This window comes from Tripterygium wilfordii, chromosome 21 (assembly GCF_013401445.1).
Source record: "Tripterygium wilfordii isolate XIE 37 chromosome 21, ASM1340144v1, whole genome shotgun sequence".
Classification (NCBI taxonomy): Eukaryota; Viridiplantae; Streptophyta; class Magnoliopsida; order Celastrales; family Celastraceae; genus Tripterygium; species Tripterygium wilfordii.
The window spans coordinates 9,655,245-9,671,609 of NC_052252.1; the positions used below are offsets into that span (position 1 = coordinate 9,655,245).

The 16,365-nt window shown below is 40.7% G+C and overlaps 1 protein-coding gene across 2 annotated transcripts; it reads right to left on the reverse strand.

The window, feature by feature from the left end:
• Positions 1–467: 467 nt before the first annotated feature.
• LOC119988888 (inositol transporter 1) lies at positions 468–7,905 on the reverse strand. Of its 2 annotated transcripts, none has more exons than XM_038834122.1 (6): positions 7,234–7,901; positions 6,088–6,158; positions 5,458–5,793; positions 4,427–4,534; positions 4,113–4,298; positions 468–1,385 (listed from the first exon to the last, which is right to left on the reverse strand). In XM_038834122.1, exons 1-6 carry the CDS (start codon positions 7,373–7,375, stop codon positions 738–740), a joined length of 1,491 nt encoding a protein of 496 aa, XP_038690050.1. In that variant the 5' UTR covers positions 7,376–7,901; the 3' UTR covers positions 468–737. The 2 variants fall into 2 exon arrangements, with proteins under 2 accessions (XP_038690050.1, XP_038690051.1); XM_038834123.1 differs by lacking the exon at positions 468–1,385 and adding an exon at positions 2,204–2,901 and having other exon boundaries at positions 4,431–4,534; positions 7,234–7,905.
• Between the last annotated feature and the right edge of the window lie 8,460 nt (positions 7,906–16,365).

Below are 16,365 nucleotides of genomic sequence, written 5' to 3' on the forward strand. Positions count from 1 at the left end.
AAATACATGAACTTTTTTAGATACTTATCCCATTTTTTTTTGAATAATAGCACGAGCTATGTGCTATTATTCAAGCATTTAAAACTTCCACTTCCATCATCCTCCCAAATTCGAACACAAAAATTAGTAGCCGCAACTCTTATAATGCCAAGTTTGATACACCTTTAAGAATTCCTCCGTTCGGTATAATTTTTCCATACCAAGCATACAAATTACAAAATTACCGTAACCATTCTCTTTCTTATTCCCATTTCCATTCCTAATAATACGAAATATAACCTTAACATGCATCCCTTCAACCACAAAAAATGAGTGGGAGTTGGCTCGGAATTTGAAGTAATTGTAACCTTGACATGCATCATCATTTCAACCTTAATCTGCCCTAACTAGGCATTGTCAGCAACTTTGAAGGTCATCCTAATGTCAAAATATCTAAAACCATGAAGCAGAATAAGCAGCAACCAATCTAATATGATATCTTCATTTTTTTTTCTCTATCATTATTTATTGAAATCCGATTAAAAGTAGAATAAAGAAGTTGATTTATACAAACAATGATGGAGCTGCCTTCCACAAAGACTAAATAATGGCACTCCTTGTGACGACACTGATATTCTAAGCCACCAAAAACACATTCCAAGTTCTCAAACCAAGATAATAAGAAGAGGGCTTGAATCTCATGAAAATGGAGAAGGCTTATGAGTATATATATAAGATACAGTTCTTCAAATTCGTCACTAGGAGTCATTGCCCTGTTCTAGAAGGCTTTCCGTGTTATAACCGCTGCCCCAAGCCCTCTCTTTCCATATCTGCTCCACTTCCACAAATGTCAGTCCCTTTGTTTCCGGGACAAATGCAATCACAAAAACAACCGCAGCCACAGCAATACCGGCAAGTATCAAGAATGTTGCTCCAGTCCCTAGAGCAACAGCGATAGATAGGAAAGTCTGAGCAACGATCAAATTCGAAACCCAATTTACTGTCGCTGACATACCCCCACATATCCCTCGATATTGCTCAGGGTATACCTCCGAGTTAATAGTCCATGGCACAGGTCCCATTCCAGGTGAAAAGCAAGCAATGTACAAGGCTAAACCTATAACTGCAATCCAGCCGTAGAGTCCATTTGAGGAATCAGATGATTTGAAGAATGCAACAGAAAGGATACAAAGGGATACAATTACACCAGATAAGCTAGAAATGGCCAGCTTCTTCCGACCAAAATGGTCAATAAGGTAAATGCCAAGAACAGTTCCAGCAGCATTCATAGCCGCAACAATGAGAGACAGAAGAAGTGCTAACTGATTTGAACGAAAGCCAGCCATCTGAACGATTGTTGGACTGTAGTACATGACCGTGTTGATACCGGTGAACTGCTGGAATGCCTGCATCATTATGGGAACGTTTCCATTAACAACTTGTGTATTAAATTTGTGCAAGCATGACAACAAACAAAGGCCAAGGCAACAAAAGTATCTCTAGAACAAGTAACCACTTCTAGCAACAACCATTAACAATCACAGTGGATTATTGTTGCAGACTTACTTGATTGTAATACTAAGTAGAGATAAGAAGACAGCATAATTAAGGTTGGAGAGAAGAAATACAGCTCAAATCAAAAAGTCGATGACACTTGAAGTCACAAGCAAAAAAAAGTGAGGTCATTTCTCCAGTTGGAAAGAAACTTCCATATGCTCCAAGCATGCATGCCAACTCTTCTCATCAGTACTAACCATAGTAAAGTCGGAGGCTCCACTAGTACCTCTCAGCAAAAAGTAACTTAGGACCTTGGTCCAAAGAATCACTAGTGCTATTTCTTTTATTTACTCACCAACCACCATTTTCAGAACTAGCTTCTTAACTTATTCAGCCACTGTTTTGAATTGATCATTAAATGCTTTGAAAATTGCAAATCCTGAATTCAAACAGAAATTTAAAACATGAATAGATTATGTAATAGTGTGGGCCTTAACACGAGACTACGGTAATTTAGGTAAAACAAAGATTTGTTCTTATGTATGCAGAATGAATGTCTCCAAAAGGTTATTGTAGAATAAGGAACACCAAAGCTTAACTTTAGTGCTGATGTCTTCTCAGTTTTTCCTTTTTGAAAATTCTACCACCAGTTTCACAAATTCTTCTCACAAATATTTATTTGTTTTCTAAACATAAAGCGATAACTGATGAGGACTATTTGCATCCCTTACTTAACTAAGCACACCCCATTCTAAATAAATCCCAGCAAAAAATATAACATTTATGAGTGCACCCCAATTTCAGTTTTTTTTCAAATTTTGCAATATGCACCCCATGCACAACAAAAGAATAGTAGAGACAAGTCCGCCCTTTCTCCCAAAGATCAACTCATCGAGATAATCCATCATGTCATCATTGCTTGCTCCAGGGGTTCCACCTCGAGAACCAGCTGGTTTCCTAATCAGTGCATCTTCTTTTGCATGACGAGGTGACTCATCAGGCTCAATAGAGACGGGAATCATGGCAGGTTCTGGCTCATGAGGAGCTGATGGCTTCTTCATATCTTCATATTTAGAGAGGACTTTCTGGATCTCATCATTCACATTCAAAGCTTCTAAAAGCAAGGCCTTGTTATCTCCAGCTGTCTCGACTATTCTCTGAACAGTGCTCTGGGACTGCTGGCATTGTTGCCCAAGGGCCGTTGTCAGGTCATCCTCTAAAGCATCTCGCTGCGATGAAGAAGATATAACTGTTGTAAGAAGTTCAATGCTGTTTCTTGCCACATCAAATGCTTCCTTCATCTGTTCAGCAGTGAAGCTCTGTACAGGAATGTCACGCTCAAGCTGTCGTGCAAGCACAACATCCACTTCTGGTTCGTACTCCATATCGTCTCCGTCCGATGTTTGCATTACTCCGGCGAAGGCTCTATCGAAGACACCGTGGGGAGTGAGGGTCTGGCGTTGTAAGGGAAGGAGGAGAGTGAAGGAAAGAAGGATTAAGAAGAGAAGGAGGGAAATGAGATGTGATAGGGTCGGCTGGGGTGTTATTAGATTGAGGTTTTTTTGGGATTTTGGGGTATACTTAGTTAACTCTGGGGTGCAACTAGTCCCCATCGAGATAACTGTCAATATATGGAAAATACCCTTTCACTCAATGAAACATTCCTCTCCACTCACAGTTTTCTATATTATGTTTGATTTATTCAGTAAAGCAATCATAGCCAATTCCAAGTCCATGGTCTACTGAAACCTTATATTAATGAGCGAAGGTGATTTAGAATGACCACTATAGCCCGCATATACAAAAAAAGGGAGTTGGCCAGGAGGGGGCCTAAATGGTACAGGTAGTCCATAAGCACTCCCTTAAGGTGAATTTTAGTACTAACCTGAATCTGTCCCCACTGAGCTCATAAAAGGAAGTCTATAGATAAAATTAGTGCCACGAGTCACATGTTCCTGAACAACTACGTGTGAGACTCAAAACAGAAGGCTAGGACTTTTTTCATAAACTAAAATCAACAATATTTTCTTTGTATTGATAATTTGCTCTCTACTAGCACGTTTTTTGCTTTGCTTTCTATTATCAGTAACAACTTCCTAGACACAATGAGCCTGGTGGCCACTTAATGTTATTTTCTTTTGCCAGACTTTATAATTCTTACTGTTTCTTTCTCTTTGGGTATATAACACCTTTATTATTATTTAGCAAAACATATGTGTATGTTAGCCGCGTACCTTCACAGGTGTGCATATATGCACATGGACACTCCCCGGTCATCTCTCCCTAAAAAACAATACTAAAGACGAAACTGAAAAGCCTGTTGGGCTAAGCTTAGGTCACTAAGAGGTGTTGTGGGATAGGTTTTAAATCTGAATAGGGATTTGAATAAAGTAATAAATAAATACATAACGAAAAAAGCCGACACAACAAGGATTCCCCTTTTAAGAGAAAAATAACCTAAAAGACAGGAAGACCCAACTTTTACCTTAACCTCAAGTAAACTCATAGTGCATATATACTAAATTATATTAGGGGCACAAAGAACAATTAATGTCAAACGATCATGGCTACCCCAACAACACTGACAATAGCTATTTTCAGATACATGAGGGTGTTCTAGAAACTCTTCATCTTACCTGAAGGCCAGCACCAGCAAAGAAAGCAAGTCTGATTTCTTTTGATTTGAAGACATCCAAATATCTGACAGTAGTTTTCCTTTGACGTTCTTCTTCAGCAGCCGCAGAAAGGTTATCAATTTCATCCTCCAACCGAGCAATGCCATAAATTTTGGAAAGCACAGTAATGGCTTCTGCTTTATCATTCTGCAAGAGCAAACCAAACTAAGTGTTATTAGTACAATATTGTGTCAAAGAAAGAAGCTTGAAGACAGAAAAGGAAAAATAAATTAAAAAAAAAGGGAAAAGGTTCTGGAAAAAATTAGAGTTTTCACTTTCATAAAAAGCCATCGGGGAGATTCTGGCAAACAAAGCATAAGGCTGAATTGAACAACAGCTGGTATGCCTGCAACTCCAAGCATCCATCGCCATGTTCCTGGGACCTATCAAAGAATAACATGTCAAAAACCTAGCAGCGAGGAGCGTAAAATACACAAACCACTCTATGTATTTTTTTTAAACAACTATTGTGCACAAGGCTCCCGCAGTGGGCAAGGTTGGGGACAAACAGAATTTACGCATATCTTATCCCACGTAGGCTGTTTCCAGAAATTTAACCTGTGACCTCTAGGTTGCACTATTGCAAACCACTTAATGTCTAAGAAGTATAAATCCATGTTTATTATTAGAAATTTAAAGCCACGTCCCAATAAAAGTGTAAGACACTAGTTGAAACGTAAGGACACTGTACACTACTAAATTCAAGACGAGAACCGAAGAAAAATTCCAGTCCAGACAATTTTCCTTGTAAAGCAAACAACCTAAATTTTATGACAAAAGCATTCCACGTTACTTCTTTCCGTAGAGACCCATGTTAAACAGTTGCTTCATTGACATCACTATCAAACATTCATAAAAGAAATTATAAATACTAAAAATGGCGGCAGCAACACAGAATCTTTCTTTATTCTCCAGACTCTTAATAGTTTTTTGATGCGTAGATCAGATAATTTGGTTTCCTTGTGTTGATTAGAGGACTTGGTGTGCATATCAGCACATAGAAACATGAAAATGCACACAAACCTTATTTACAAGCTTTTAGCAAGCACTTCTATCCTACAGCAATCAAGACTAAAGGCCCTCTCAGCTTATAAATTCAAAAAGGAAAACTACTAGACTCACAAAGAATAATATGTGACAAAAGAATCTCTCACAAGCACAAGTCAAATAATAAAAATACCATGCTAGTGAACAAAACATGTTGCTGGATAGAGGGTCATATCTTCAATATGGACAACTACTTTTTAGGCAGGATATTTAACCATTTGTAAGTGAGAAGTCAAATAAAAGTAACACATAATCTGACCTCTGTGAAAGCAAGATTTACTAGGTAGGAAAGAAACTGTCCACCAGTTATCATAAGCACATTTGTGCTCACCAGTCCTCCCCTTATCTCTGATGGAGAAGCTTCTGCAATATATACAGGTGCTGTAACAGACGCTAAACCCACACCAAGGCCAACTAAAAGCCGCCCCAGTATAAGAACATAAGGATCTGGTGCAGCTGCCATTACAACTGAACCAGCAGCAAAGACAATGTCAGCAAGTAAAGTGGCTTTCTTGCGTCCATATGCATCATTAATCCAACCCCCAGATGCAGCTCCCACTATTGCGCCCACAAGGGCCATGCTGACAATTGTTTCCTGCCAACTTAAAAATATTAGCGAGCTTTATAAAGGTTAAATTTTATGATATTATCATCGCGTTACAACTTACAAGACTAAAAAGACCAAAAAAAGGGGGGATGCAACAGGAAGGAAATCCAGCTTTTACAATCAAGTCCTCCTCAAATGCTGCCCATTTAGCTGAGAATCTCTGGAACTTATGTTTAGGAGCTCCTCTTTAAACTTCATTTTCAGTTCCGCACAAACAACACAAGAAAAGCCAAATTTCTTCAACCAATAAGAAAGCTCAAGCACAACAAATATAACTTGTACCTGTAAAAAACTACTTTGGTTGACCACCTCAAACTCATCCTTAATATAAAGAAGGGCACCGGATATCACACCTGCAATGAACATTTCCAAATGATGTAACATTCTTTAAACAACATTTTTTTATCGCAAAACAGAAATTCTGTTACAGGGGGCAAAGTGAATGCAACCCAAAGAAAAAAACAGAGTACAAGAGGAAAAGTTCATTGACCAGCAACTAGTACAAACAACTAAATACCAAGATTAAGAAAACAAACTTCACATTTTACTGTCAAATTTGAGATCAAAGTTAATCTGTTTCTATCAAATTTACAATTCAATTGGACAAAGAAAATAACAATAGTACTCCCACAAATCCAATCAGAACCCAAAGAAAAATTCTACAAGCAGGAGATGGAGAGGTTAGAATACCGAAACCGCGGCATTATAGATCATTTATCCATCTGAGCCACCTGCCCGTCCAGGGCTCGGCAAACTGAATATTAAAAATAAATTTTTTTTTGTTGCTTTGAGCCTTGTATGACTTTTGAATTCAAAATTAACCATATGTACAGTTTTTCATTGTTTAAAATTTGTTAGGAAAAAATTAGGTGCTCACACTACGAATAAAAATTCCAATATCTCAATCCCAGAAGAATTTTAACAATAGGGGAATTTCATAAAAAACTATTAATATTATGCTCAAGGCCCACTTAATTGTCATCAACCTCTCATCCTTTTTATTCTCAAGAGACTTTAATTTTACTTTTTCAGTTTCTGCTACAACATAGTAGGAAATGGAAACACCTAGGACACACTACTCAAGGGTGCAGGCCCAAATCACATTCTCTTTTTATTGGAGAAGGAAGAGGAAAAAGAATTCAATGGAGTAAGCCTTCCGCATGTCCTAAATGGATTCAGAGGAGATCACTTATACAATTAAGAAAACCAAAAAACAGATACATACACCAAATTACATCCAAAGATATGCATAAGCACACCCACAGAAGCACGCACAGACATGGACAGAATATAAACGAGCATAAGTTGAATTGGATTAGGTTCAATTCAAGTGAAATGCATGCTCATACACATGATTATTAAACTCCGCAAAAAAACAATCACTATGCAAAACAGTAAAAGTGGGGAAAGGGTGGTGGATGTGATCACCTGTGTCATAGCCAAACAGCAGACCTCCTATGCCAGCAACAACAGTCAACCCCAGTATATATGGATTACCAAAATAAGATATTCTCCTCTCCGGAAACAAATCCAAGTACCCTGAACTTCCCGGCGCAGACTCGATCGTCATCTTTTAAGATCCCAAAATTTCACACCCAAACAAAAGAGTCCTTTTCGGATAATGAACTAGCAGTATGGCAGTTTCCCTTCAAGTTCTAACAACATTAATTAACAATCAAGGCCATCTAATATCAGCTGATTGTTGCCGAGCACTGATACCCAATTCAATCGAGAATAAAACTGGGTTATCTACAAAAAAAAACCAGTGTTTGGTATCTTTCCCCTTCACGGTAAATCATAAACAACAAGTACCGATAACCCAAAAGTGAATGCCAGCCCAGACGAGAAATTAGCAAAAGCAATGCCTAAAAATCGGCGACAAACTTGCTGTAATAAAGAAACAAAATTAATCGCCAGACCCAAATGGAAAGAAAACAAGGCAACAGTTGCGTATTCGTCAGTTCTGATAGGTATTTCGCCTGCTTGATCAGCTAGAAAATACAGTGGATTTAGTTTCTTTTCGCCGAGAAAATTTTAGGAAAAAAGGTAGTTGAGAACTAGTGGGTGATAGCCGACGCCGAGATGTCTGTGACGGACAGACGAATGCTGTCCATCCACTTATGTGAAGATGTGGAGCCGGAATTGCTTGTACTCGACACGCAGGTGATACTGCAATATTTCTTTGCTCTTATCTGTCGAAATAGCATTGGATAAGTTTTTGTCCACATCGGATAGAGATGAAACTCGCTGTGTATGAAAATGATATGTACTCGCTTTTGGTGTGTGATTGGCAAGAAGTTTCAGAAAGGGTCATCTTCAGTGCCCGAGACGCGCGGTGCGGTGTTCCACTTATTGTACAGTTAAAATTCGTGGCTGATGGCTTTGACAAGTAGGACGTGGTGCGGTTGCACCGCGTGTTCATCAAACTTTTTATGTTTTGCATTCATAATTTAATTTTATGTCAGCGCTTCATGAGATATTTGTTAAATTACGCAATTTAATTTGATTAATTATATCTTTTCAGTGATCATAAAATGAACACCGACTAGCCGAACTCCTTCTTGGATGATAGGGGTGAGGAAAAACTCTTCCACGATTCGGTTGACCCTAAACCTGAAAATAAAGATAGTCAGTGAATCCGACGGTTGTTGGACATTCGAGAGCACTTCAATGCTCAAGTAAATCTCCAAGATTATCATCAGCCTAATAATCACGTATTGGAACTTAAACTTTATTTTGAGTGTCTCTCCTCTTTATATAGTGAATGACTTGAGCATCCGCTAGCCCAGTTCGACGGATTTACTGGGATTGCCAAATCAATTATGTAATTTGGTGGCTTCTCATGGAAGGAAATCTTGGAGACATCAAATGTGATGTGTTCAACCTTCCAACATGCCCAATAAGCTTGTGCCACGTGTCCATCTTGAATTATTTCCCCACATTTGCCCCCCAAATGCATGTTTAGACTTGTTTAGATTGGGTTTTGTTATGTGTGGAATATGTTGTTTGGCTGTTAATTTTCATTTGGTGAAAATTTCAATTTAGTATCCGTTCTGCCGAAAATTTACCTTGGGATCTGTACTGCCAAGATTCTTCTTTGGTCAGGATTAATTGTAGTCTGTATTTTTGTGTTGCTTCTTTACCTATAAATGCATCACTTCTATCTGTGTTGTTTACTAGACACCACGAACAACTACATACTTTGAGAGAGAGAGAGAGAGGAAGATAGAGAAAAGGGGAGGGGGAGCCGCTCCAGATCCCTAGATTGATCGGGCCTCCGTCGGTTCGGTTACGTAGGTTCAGAAGCAATTTGGTCGGCACGTCGAGTTCGGCCCCCGCTCCCAAATCTGTTATCGCATCCAGGTCATCCCGCACCTAGATCGATCTCTGCTCCATATCAACCTCCGCTCCCAGATCGGCCCCCGCTCTTAGATCGGCTCGGGTATGTTATTTGGCCTGCATTGGCTGCAACCCTAATTTGGTTGGCCTCGATCCTCGTATTGTTGGACCCATAAATCCTATAAATAGTGTGGTTCGTCCTTGGAGTTGTTTCACACTTGTTAGAGCTCTTGGCTATTGGATTTTCTTTTGGATCAAGCCTCTAAAGTAAATGTCTTATTCTTTATTCTTCTTGATTGGAGTTGTGTTTTAATCACCATGGGAAGTATTCCATTTTTTTATAGGGACATAATGGAGCTTTATAAATGGGCAAGTAGTTATGGTTTTCCCATGGATTGTGAGCTTAGGCTAGTCGAGGAGGGAGGGTTCCTACTGTTGTGGTTGAGGGCGGTTTGCGATTCATTCTATCTGAGTTCTTCATAGAATGCATTGTCTTGTTCAGCCTTACACATCATCAACTCAAACTTCTATAGAATTGTGAATGGTGTAGATGTTCTTAACCAAGTTTATGGACTTAGCCTTAGGCCTACCGCTCTTGAGAGAATTTACAATTTGAAACGCTACGGTAAACAAAATAAATTCCACCTTTTCCTAGGAGGAAAGATAGATGGTTCATCCATTGTCTTCCCTCCTCTACTAAGCATAGCAAGGATGAGTTCTTCTGATCAGAGGGCCCGACTAAGAATTCGTTCTAGGTAGAGAGAATAGTCCGAATACTCTCCTTCGTGGTCCTGGTTCTCTAGGTTGGTTTAGCCTCAATTTGGGTTATGTTGATTTTACTGGATAAGTTGTTTCCCTTATGAGCTAACCAATGTCGGGTTTTCGTTTTAGGTTCCTCTCCAACAATTCGAAAAACTCGAGTTTCTGGCGAGTGACCAATTTTGGATAGATATTTTGGAGCACCATGGTCCGATTGGAATCCATCCATTCAGTTGTTCTGATCCTTATATTCTTGGATATAGACTTGATCATATCTCTTGGCACTACCTATCCGCCTAAGACGGCGATGGACTTATTCATAGGATTTTTTCATTTCCTGGCGAGTCAATCCAATCTTTGAGTTCGATCGATCTTTAGGGATCATAGTCATTCCTAGATTTATATGGCTGGATGGGTGATGTAGGGTTCGATGAAACTAGTCTTCCGGATTATGATTTTACTTTGGATTATAATGGTATGTTCTTTGACTGATTTTGGTGTGTTAGTTGATTGTTTCCTTATAGACGTTTTTGGGCTAACTCTACTCTTTTCTTTCCTTGCATGCTTCCCCCCATTACTGTTTGAGGAGATGACTAGACCACTGCCTTCATTATTTTCTAGTGGCTTGATGGGGCTTGCTTAACCGATGAGTCCACTTTTAATGTGCCCCAAAATGCACTGCCTCCTCCTCCTCCATTTCGGCTTGGTAAGAGGCTTGGAGACGAGGTTCTTGAGCTTGGCAACAGGCGAAGGAAACAGTTTGCTCCACGTCATCCTCTGGAACTTCAAGGGGTTCAACTTCCCCTAGCCATTCTAGTAGGAATGACCTGATTTTCACACCTACGATTGGATACCGATGGCTCCCCAGGTATTACAGTGTTAGAGATAAGGGGGTTAGGCAGACCCTCCTTCCTACTACTGCAATTCCTATTGACCAGCACTACTAGGTGAAGACCTCTTATGAGGAGTTAAGGGAGAGTTTGACTTGCTTTACCATATAGGTAAGTAGTGCATACGCTTTCGGTTTCTTTTATTATCTTGGTTGTAATGCTCAACTTTTGTTTTGCAATGTGCTCAATCCTTGCATGAGTTTCATGGAATATTGAAAGTCCAAGAAAAGCGACAAAACAAGATGACCAATACTATTGATAAGCTTAAGGTCAATCTTGCTATGGCTCTGACCGAACTATTGGATTCGAAAGATGAGGCCACGACCAAAGGAACCGAGCTAGAGGGTTTCAAAGCTAGCTTTGCCAATCATGAAAAAGATCACCATAGGGCTATGACTAGCTTGAACGGGACACTATCGTTTATGCTCATTCGTGAGAAAGCTACTGCTGAGAAATCCTCGAAGGATGCAGATACCGAGTATTTGTAAGTCTTAAAGAATCAGGGGAATACGGCCTATCTTATGGGTTACGGGATGCACTTTTGGTTTTGAGTGTCCCCAAAGATTCTCCTTTGTGGGCTTAAGACCATGTTCACTTCCCTGCTGCGGATGGAGTTCAAGAGAAGATCTTTGATATGTTTTTCCTTTCAATTGATGATGATCATACTTCAATTGTTGAAACTGTTCAAAGGATGACCAAGGATGATCCTTCTAGATCGGTTGTGCTGGAGATTGATGATACTTCCACCCCTGAGATTAGGTATGATGGAGCCGGACAAGTCGGCCAGGATGAGGCTAGTCTATGGTATCCTTCTATTCGGTGGTACCAAGGACAATTGATCTCGTAGCTTAATTTACTTTTTTTCCTTTATGTTTTGGAGTTGGTATTTGGCCTTCCAGCCTTTTTTTGTAATTTTCTCTCCAACTTATGAAAACTTTGCATTCTTTACGATTCTTGTGCTTAACCAATGAAGCTTATTTTATTTTTTAGTACTTGCATATTTTTCTTATGTATTGCTATATGGTTGGCCATTCGGCACCCCCAACTTGGGCTATCATTTAGGTCTTTCTCATTTGTTAGTAGGTTGACAGGCCGCTCAGGCCTTTCTCATTTGTTGATAGGCCAGTAGGCCGCTTTTGCCTCTCTCATTGTTGATAGGTCTTTCTCATTTGTTGATAGGCCGGCAGGCCGTTAAGGCATTTCTCATTTGTTGACAGGCCGATAGGTCGTTCAAAACTTTCTCATTGTTGATAGGCCTTTCTCATTTGTTGAGAAGCTGGTAGGCCGCTAAGGCCTTTTTGTAAGGAACCCAATGTACTTAGGAAGTCCAATGGACTTTTTTGGGCCAACAACATTTGCCATTCAAATCAAACCTCGGTGAGGAACCTCTTGAGTTTTTAATCAAACCCTAGGAAGCACGAACACTTCCCAAAGGATGTCGTACCGGTGTCGAACACTAACACTGCATTGACACGGCCTGGACACGTGTGGAACACGTGTTAGCATCATGTCCTATTTTTTTGGTTCTTTTTCAAAAAGAGACACAGGTTTGGACACGTTTATTGGAGACTGGAGAGGGAGAGAGGTGGAGAGCTTACCTTTTCCTTAACTAGAAAACAAGGGCAAAAGAGGCAAATTAAATGAACTAACACCACTACTTACTATTACAGTGCTACTGTCCTATTTCTCACTCACCATGTGATTTTTACATAGGTCCAAGTTCCAATCTCATGGGGCCCACCTTCAAAGCTGTTAGAGATATGGTACAACGGAAATCAAGTGATGAAGAGTAATCAAGTATCAGTTAGCAACATTCAAGGAGATCACAGCAACATTAACGAGATCACATATATCTTGTTCTCATATATAGAATTGTATAATTATAAACAGATTTGGTATTATCTCATTTACCAATAATAGATACCTTGTACAACTATATATTTGTATGTACGTTATCAATGAAAGTCAAGGCAGATTATTCTCCAAACTTCCTATTCTTTACATGGTATCAGAGGCTAACCTATCTTCCACCGAAGTCCTTCGATCCTAATCGTACCACCTATCATGGCTTCCTTTTCCAGCTCCTCCTCCTCCAACTCCCTTCCCTCTCTTCCTGGCACCAACACGGCTCACTTTGAAAAACTTGATCAAACCAACTACCTTCTTTGGCTCCGTCAAATGAAGCCATTTCTTGTAAGTCATGGTCTCTGGAAATTTGTTGATGGCTTCGCAACCTCACCCATTGCCACACTTGTTGTTCCTGCGGACAAAGATCAACTTGCCACCACAACTCCTAATCCAGCCTATGCCATATGGGAACAACATGATCAATTAACAGTTTCCTATCTCACTACCACCTTCACCAAAGGCATTCTTTCTCTTACTGTTGGTTGTACCACGGCCAAGGATGTTTGGGATTGTCTCACTCTTCATTTTGTGCAGAAATCCCTTGCCAATGAAGCCCACATCCGTATGCAAGTTATTGATCTCAATAAAGGCTCTCAAACTGTTGATGAATTCCTCAACCTAGCCAAATCTCTTTCTGATTCTCTTGCCTCCATTGATGCCCCCATCTCAAACAAAGACCTTGTTCTATCTGTTCTTCGTGGCCTTGGTCCCGATTATATGATGTTGCGTACTGCCATCCTTAACACACCACCCCTTCCAGATTTCTCTGAGCTGCGATCTCGTATCCTAACTTTTGAGTCCACCAACCCTCGCTCCAATGGCACTCCCTCATCTGATCATGCCTTAATGGTCAGTCAACCATCACCCGGTCAGTCTCCCTCAGGCCGTGACACCAATCGGGGCCATCATCAAGGTCGTGGAGGCTGGCGTGGACATACTTCTGGCTGACGCGGTCGGCGTGGTGGTGGTGGCAACTATCCTCAACAACCACCTTGGAATTATTATTCCCCTCCACCGAACCACTCATGGAGAGATCGGTCCACCTCTGCACCTGGCATTCTTGGTCCACCCTGGTGTACTACATGCAATACTAGTCAGCACCCTCAGGCGCAATGCCCTCATCGATACAATGGACCCAACACTTTTCCTCCATTTGCTGGATACATGCAGTCTGATCCAACCTGGTATCCTGACACTGGTGCCACTAATCACATGACGGGCCAACCTGACAACCTCACCACCCCACAACCACTGGCGGGTCCGAATTCTATTTTTCTGGGTAATGGTGACTCTATGTCTATTTCTCACACCGGTACAATTCCTCTCATTCTTGGTTCTTCTCAATTCCATCTTCGCAATGTTTTTCTTATTCCATCTCTTCGTAAAAATTTACTCTCTGTTGTTCGCTTTACAAAGGACAACAAAGTATTCTTCTTATTTGCTCCGGATTTTTATCAAATTTATGACTTACAATCCGGTTGTCTTCTCTTTCAGGGCCCATGTAAGGACGGGCTATATCCCTTATCTCTTCCATCTGCCAGTTCAAAATCTCAGGCTCTCGTAACTATCGCTTCCTCCGTTTGGCACAATCGTCTTGGTCATCCTTCTTCAAATGTTTTGGCTCGCTTAAGTCCCAGTTTAGGCACTATTTCAAATAAGAATTTATTCTGTAAAAGTTGTGCTGTTAGCAAATCCACACAACTTCCTTTTGCAATTAATACTACTCGTGCTACTTCTCCCTTTCATTTAGTGCATTCTGATGTCTGGATGTCCCCCATTCCCTCCACTACAAATTTTCGTTATTACATACTATTTACTGATGACTATTCACGCTACTCTTGGATTTATCTCATGCGTCACAAATCTGAAGTCTTCCACCACTTCCAAACATTATTTGCTCTAGTTCGCAATCAATTTCAAACTACCATCAAATTTCTTCAAAGTGACAATGGGACCGAATATGTTAATCATTCTTTCTCCACATTCTGTAACCATCATGGCATTCAACAACGTTTTTCTTGTCCTTATACCCCCCAACAAAATGGCATAGCCGAACGAAAACATCGTCATATCGCCACTATGATTCGAACTCTTCTCTCCACCTCCGGTCTCCCTCATAGTATGTGGGCCGATGTAGCTCTCACGGCCACACATATAATAAATCTTTTACCTAGTGCCACACTTCAATGGACCTCCCCCCACTATCTTCTTTATCACACTCCTCCAATTTACTCTCACCTCAAGGTTTTTGGATGTCTTTGCTTCCCACATCTCGGTCCCTATGTTCAACACAAACTCATGAGTCGTTCTCTTCCCTGTGTCTTCATTGGGTATAGTCCTCATCACAAAGGCTACCGGTGCCTTGATCCTTCCACAAATCGTGTCTATATTTGTCGTCATGTTTTATTTCATGAACATTATTTTCCTTACACTGATTTACAGGCTCGGACTCCGCCAACCACAATCCCACTTGATATTGTTCCCTTGGGCATTCATTCTTTACCTACAACGGCACATGCAGCTTCTGACCAATCACCAAATTTGCCACCCACGCACCCATGCACACCTCCTAATTTGCCACCTCAAACCTCACCCACTACTGATCCCCATGGTCATATGTCCACACTTCCCTCCCCAGTCGCACCACAGTCACCTGCATCAACTCCATCCCTTGACCACGACACATCCGACCCCACACAAGCCCCTGCCCTTGTACCAAAAACTTCCCTCCATCCCATGGTCACCCGAAATAAACATGGTATTTCTAAACCCAAACTAAGGACTGATGGCACAGTGAGGTATCCTCTGCCTCATGCCTTACTTGCTCACATTGATTCTGTCGAACCTACATGTTTTTCGTAGGCATCCAAACATCCCGAATGGCGGGCTGCTATGGCAGAGGAAATCAATGCTTTGCTCAAAAATCACACTTGGAACCTTGTGCCACCTTCTCCCCATCAAAAACCTGTTGGCTGTAAATGGGTTTTTCGCATCAAACGGAAACCGGATGGTTCTATTGATCCCTACAAGGCTCGCCTTGTAGCAAAGGGTTTTCATCAACGACCTGGCCTTGATTATGCAGAGACATTCAGCCCCGTGGTCAAACCGGCCACAATTCGCACAGTTCTTAGTCTTGCAGTGTCTAATGGTTGGTCTATTCGTCAACTAGATGTGAAAAATGCATTTTTACATGGCTATCTCCAAGAAAATGTCTTCATGACTCAGCCTCCGGGGTTTCTTGACACCACTCGTCCCAACCATGTCTGTCATCTACAACGATCACTTTATGGACTCAAGCAAGCTCCTCGTGCTTGGTTTGCTCGCATCAGCTCTTTCTTATTTTCAGTTGGATTCCATCAAAGTAAGGCCGATGCATCACTCTTCATTTTTCGCCAGCACACAAATGTTATCTATTTACTTCATTACGTGGACGATATTGTTCTTACTGGTAGTACACCTAACCTGTTACATACTTTCGTCAATGCCTTGGGTGCCACATTTGATATCAAGGACCTTGGTCCACTTAGCTACTTTCTTGGTCTTCAAGTCACACGGGATTCTACTTGCATATATTTGAATCAAGCTAAGTATGCTCATGACCTTCTGGTGAAACATGGAATGCTTCATTGCAAACCCGAGTCAACTCCTCTTGCCGCCAAAGTAT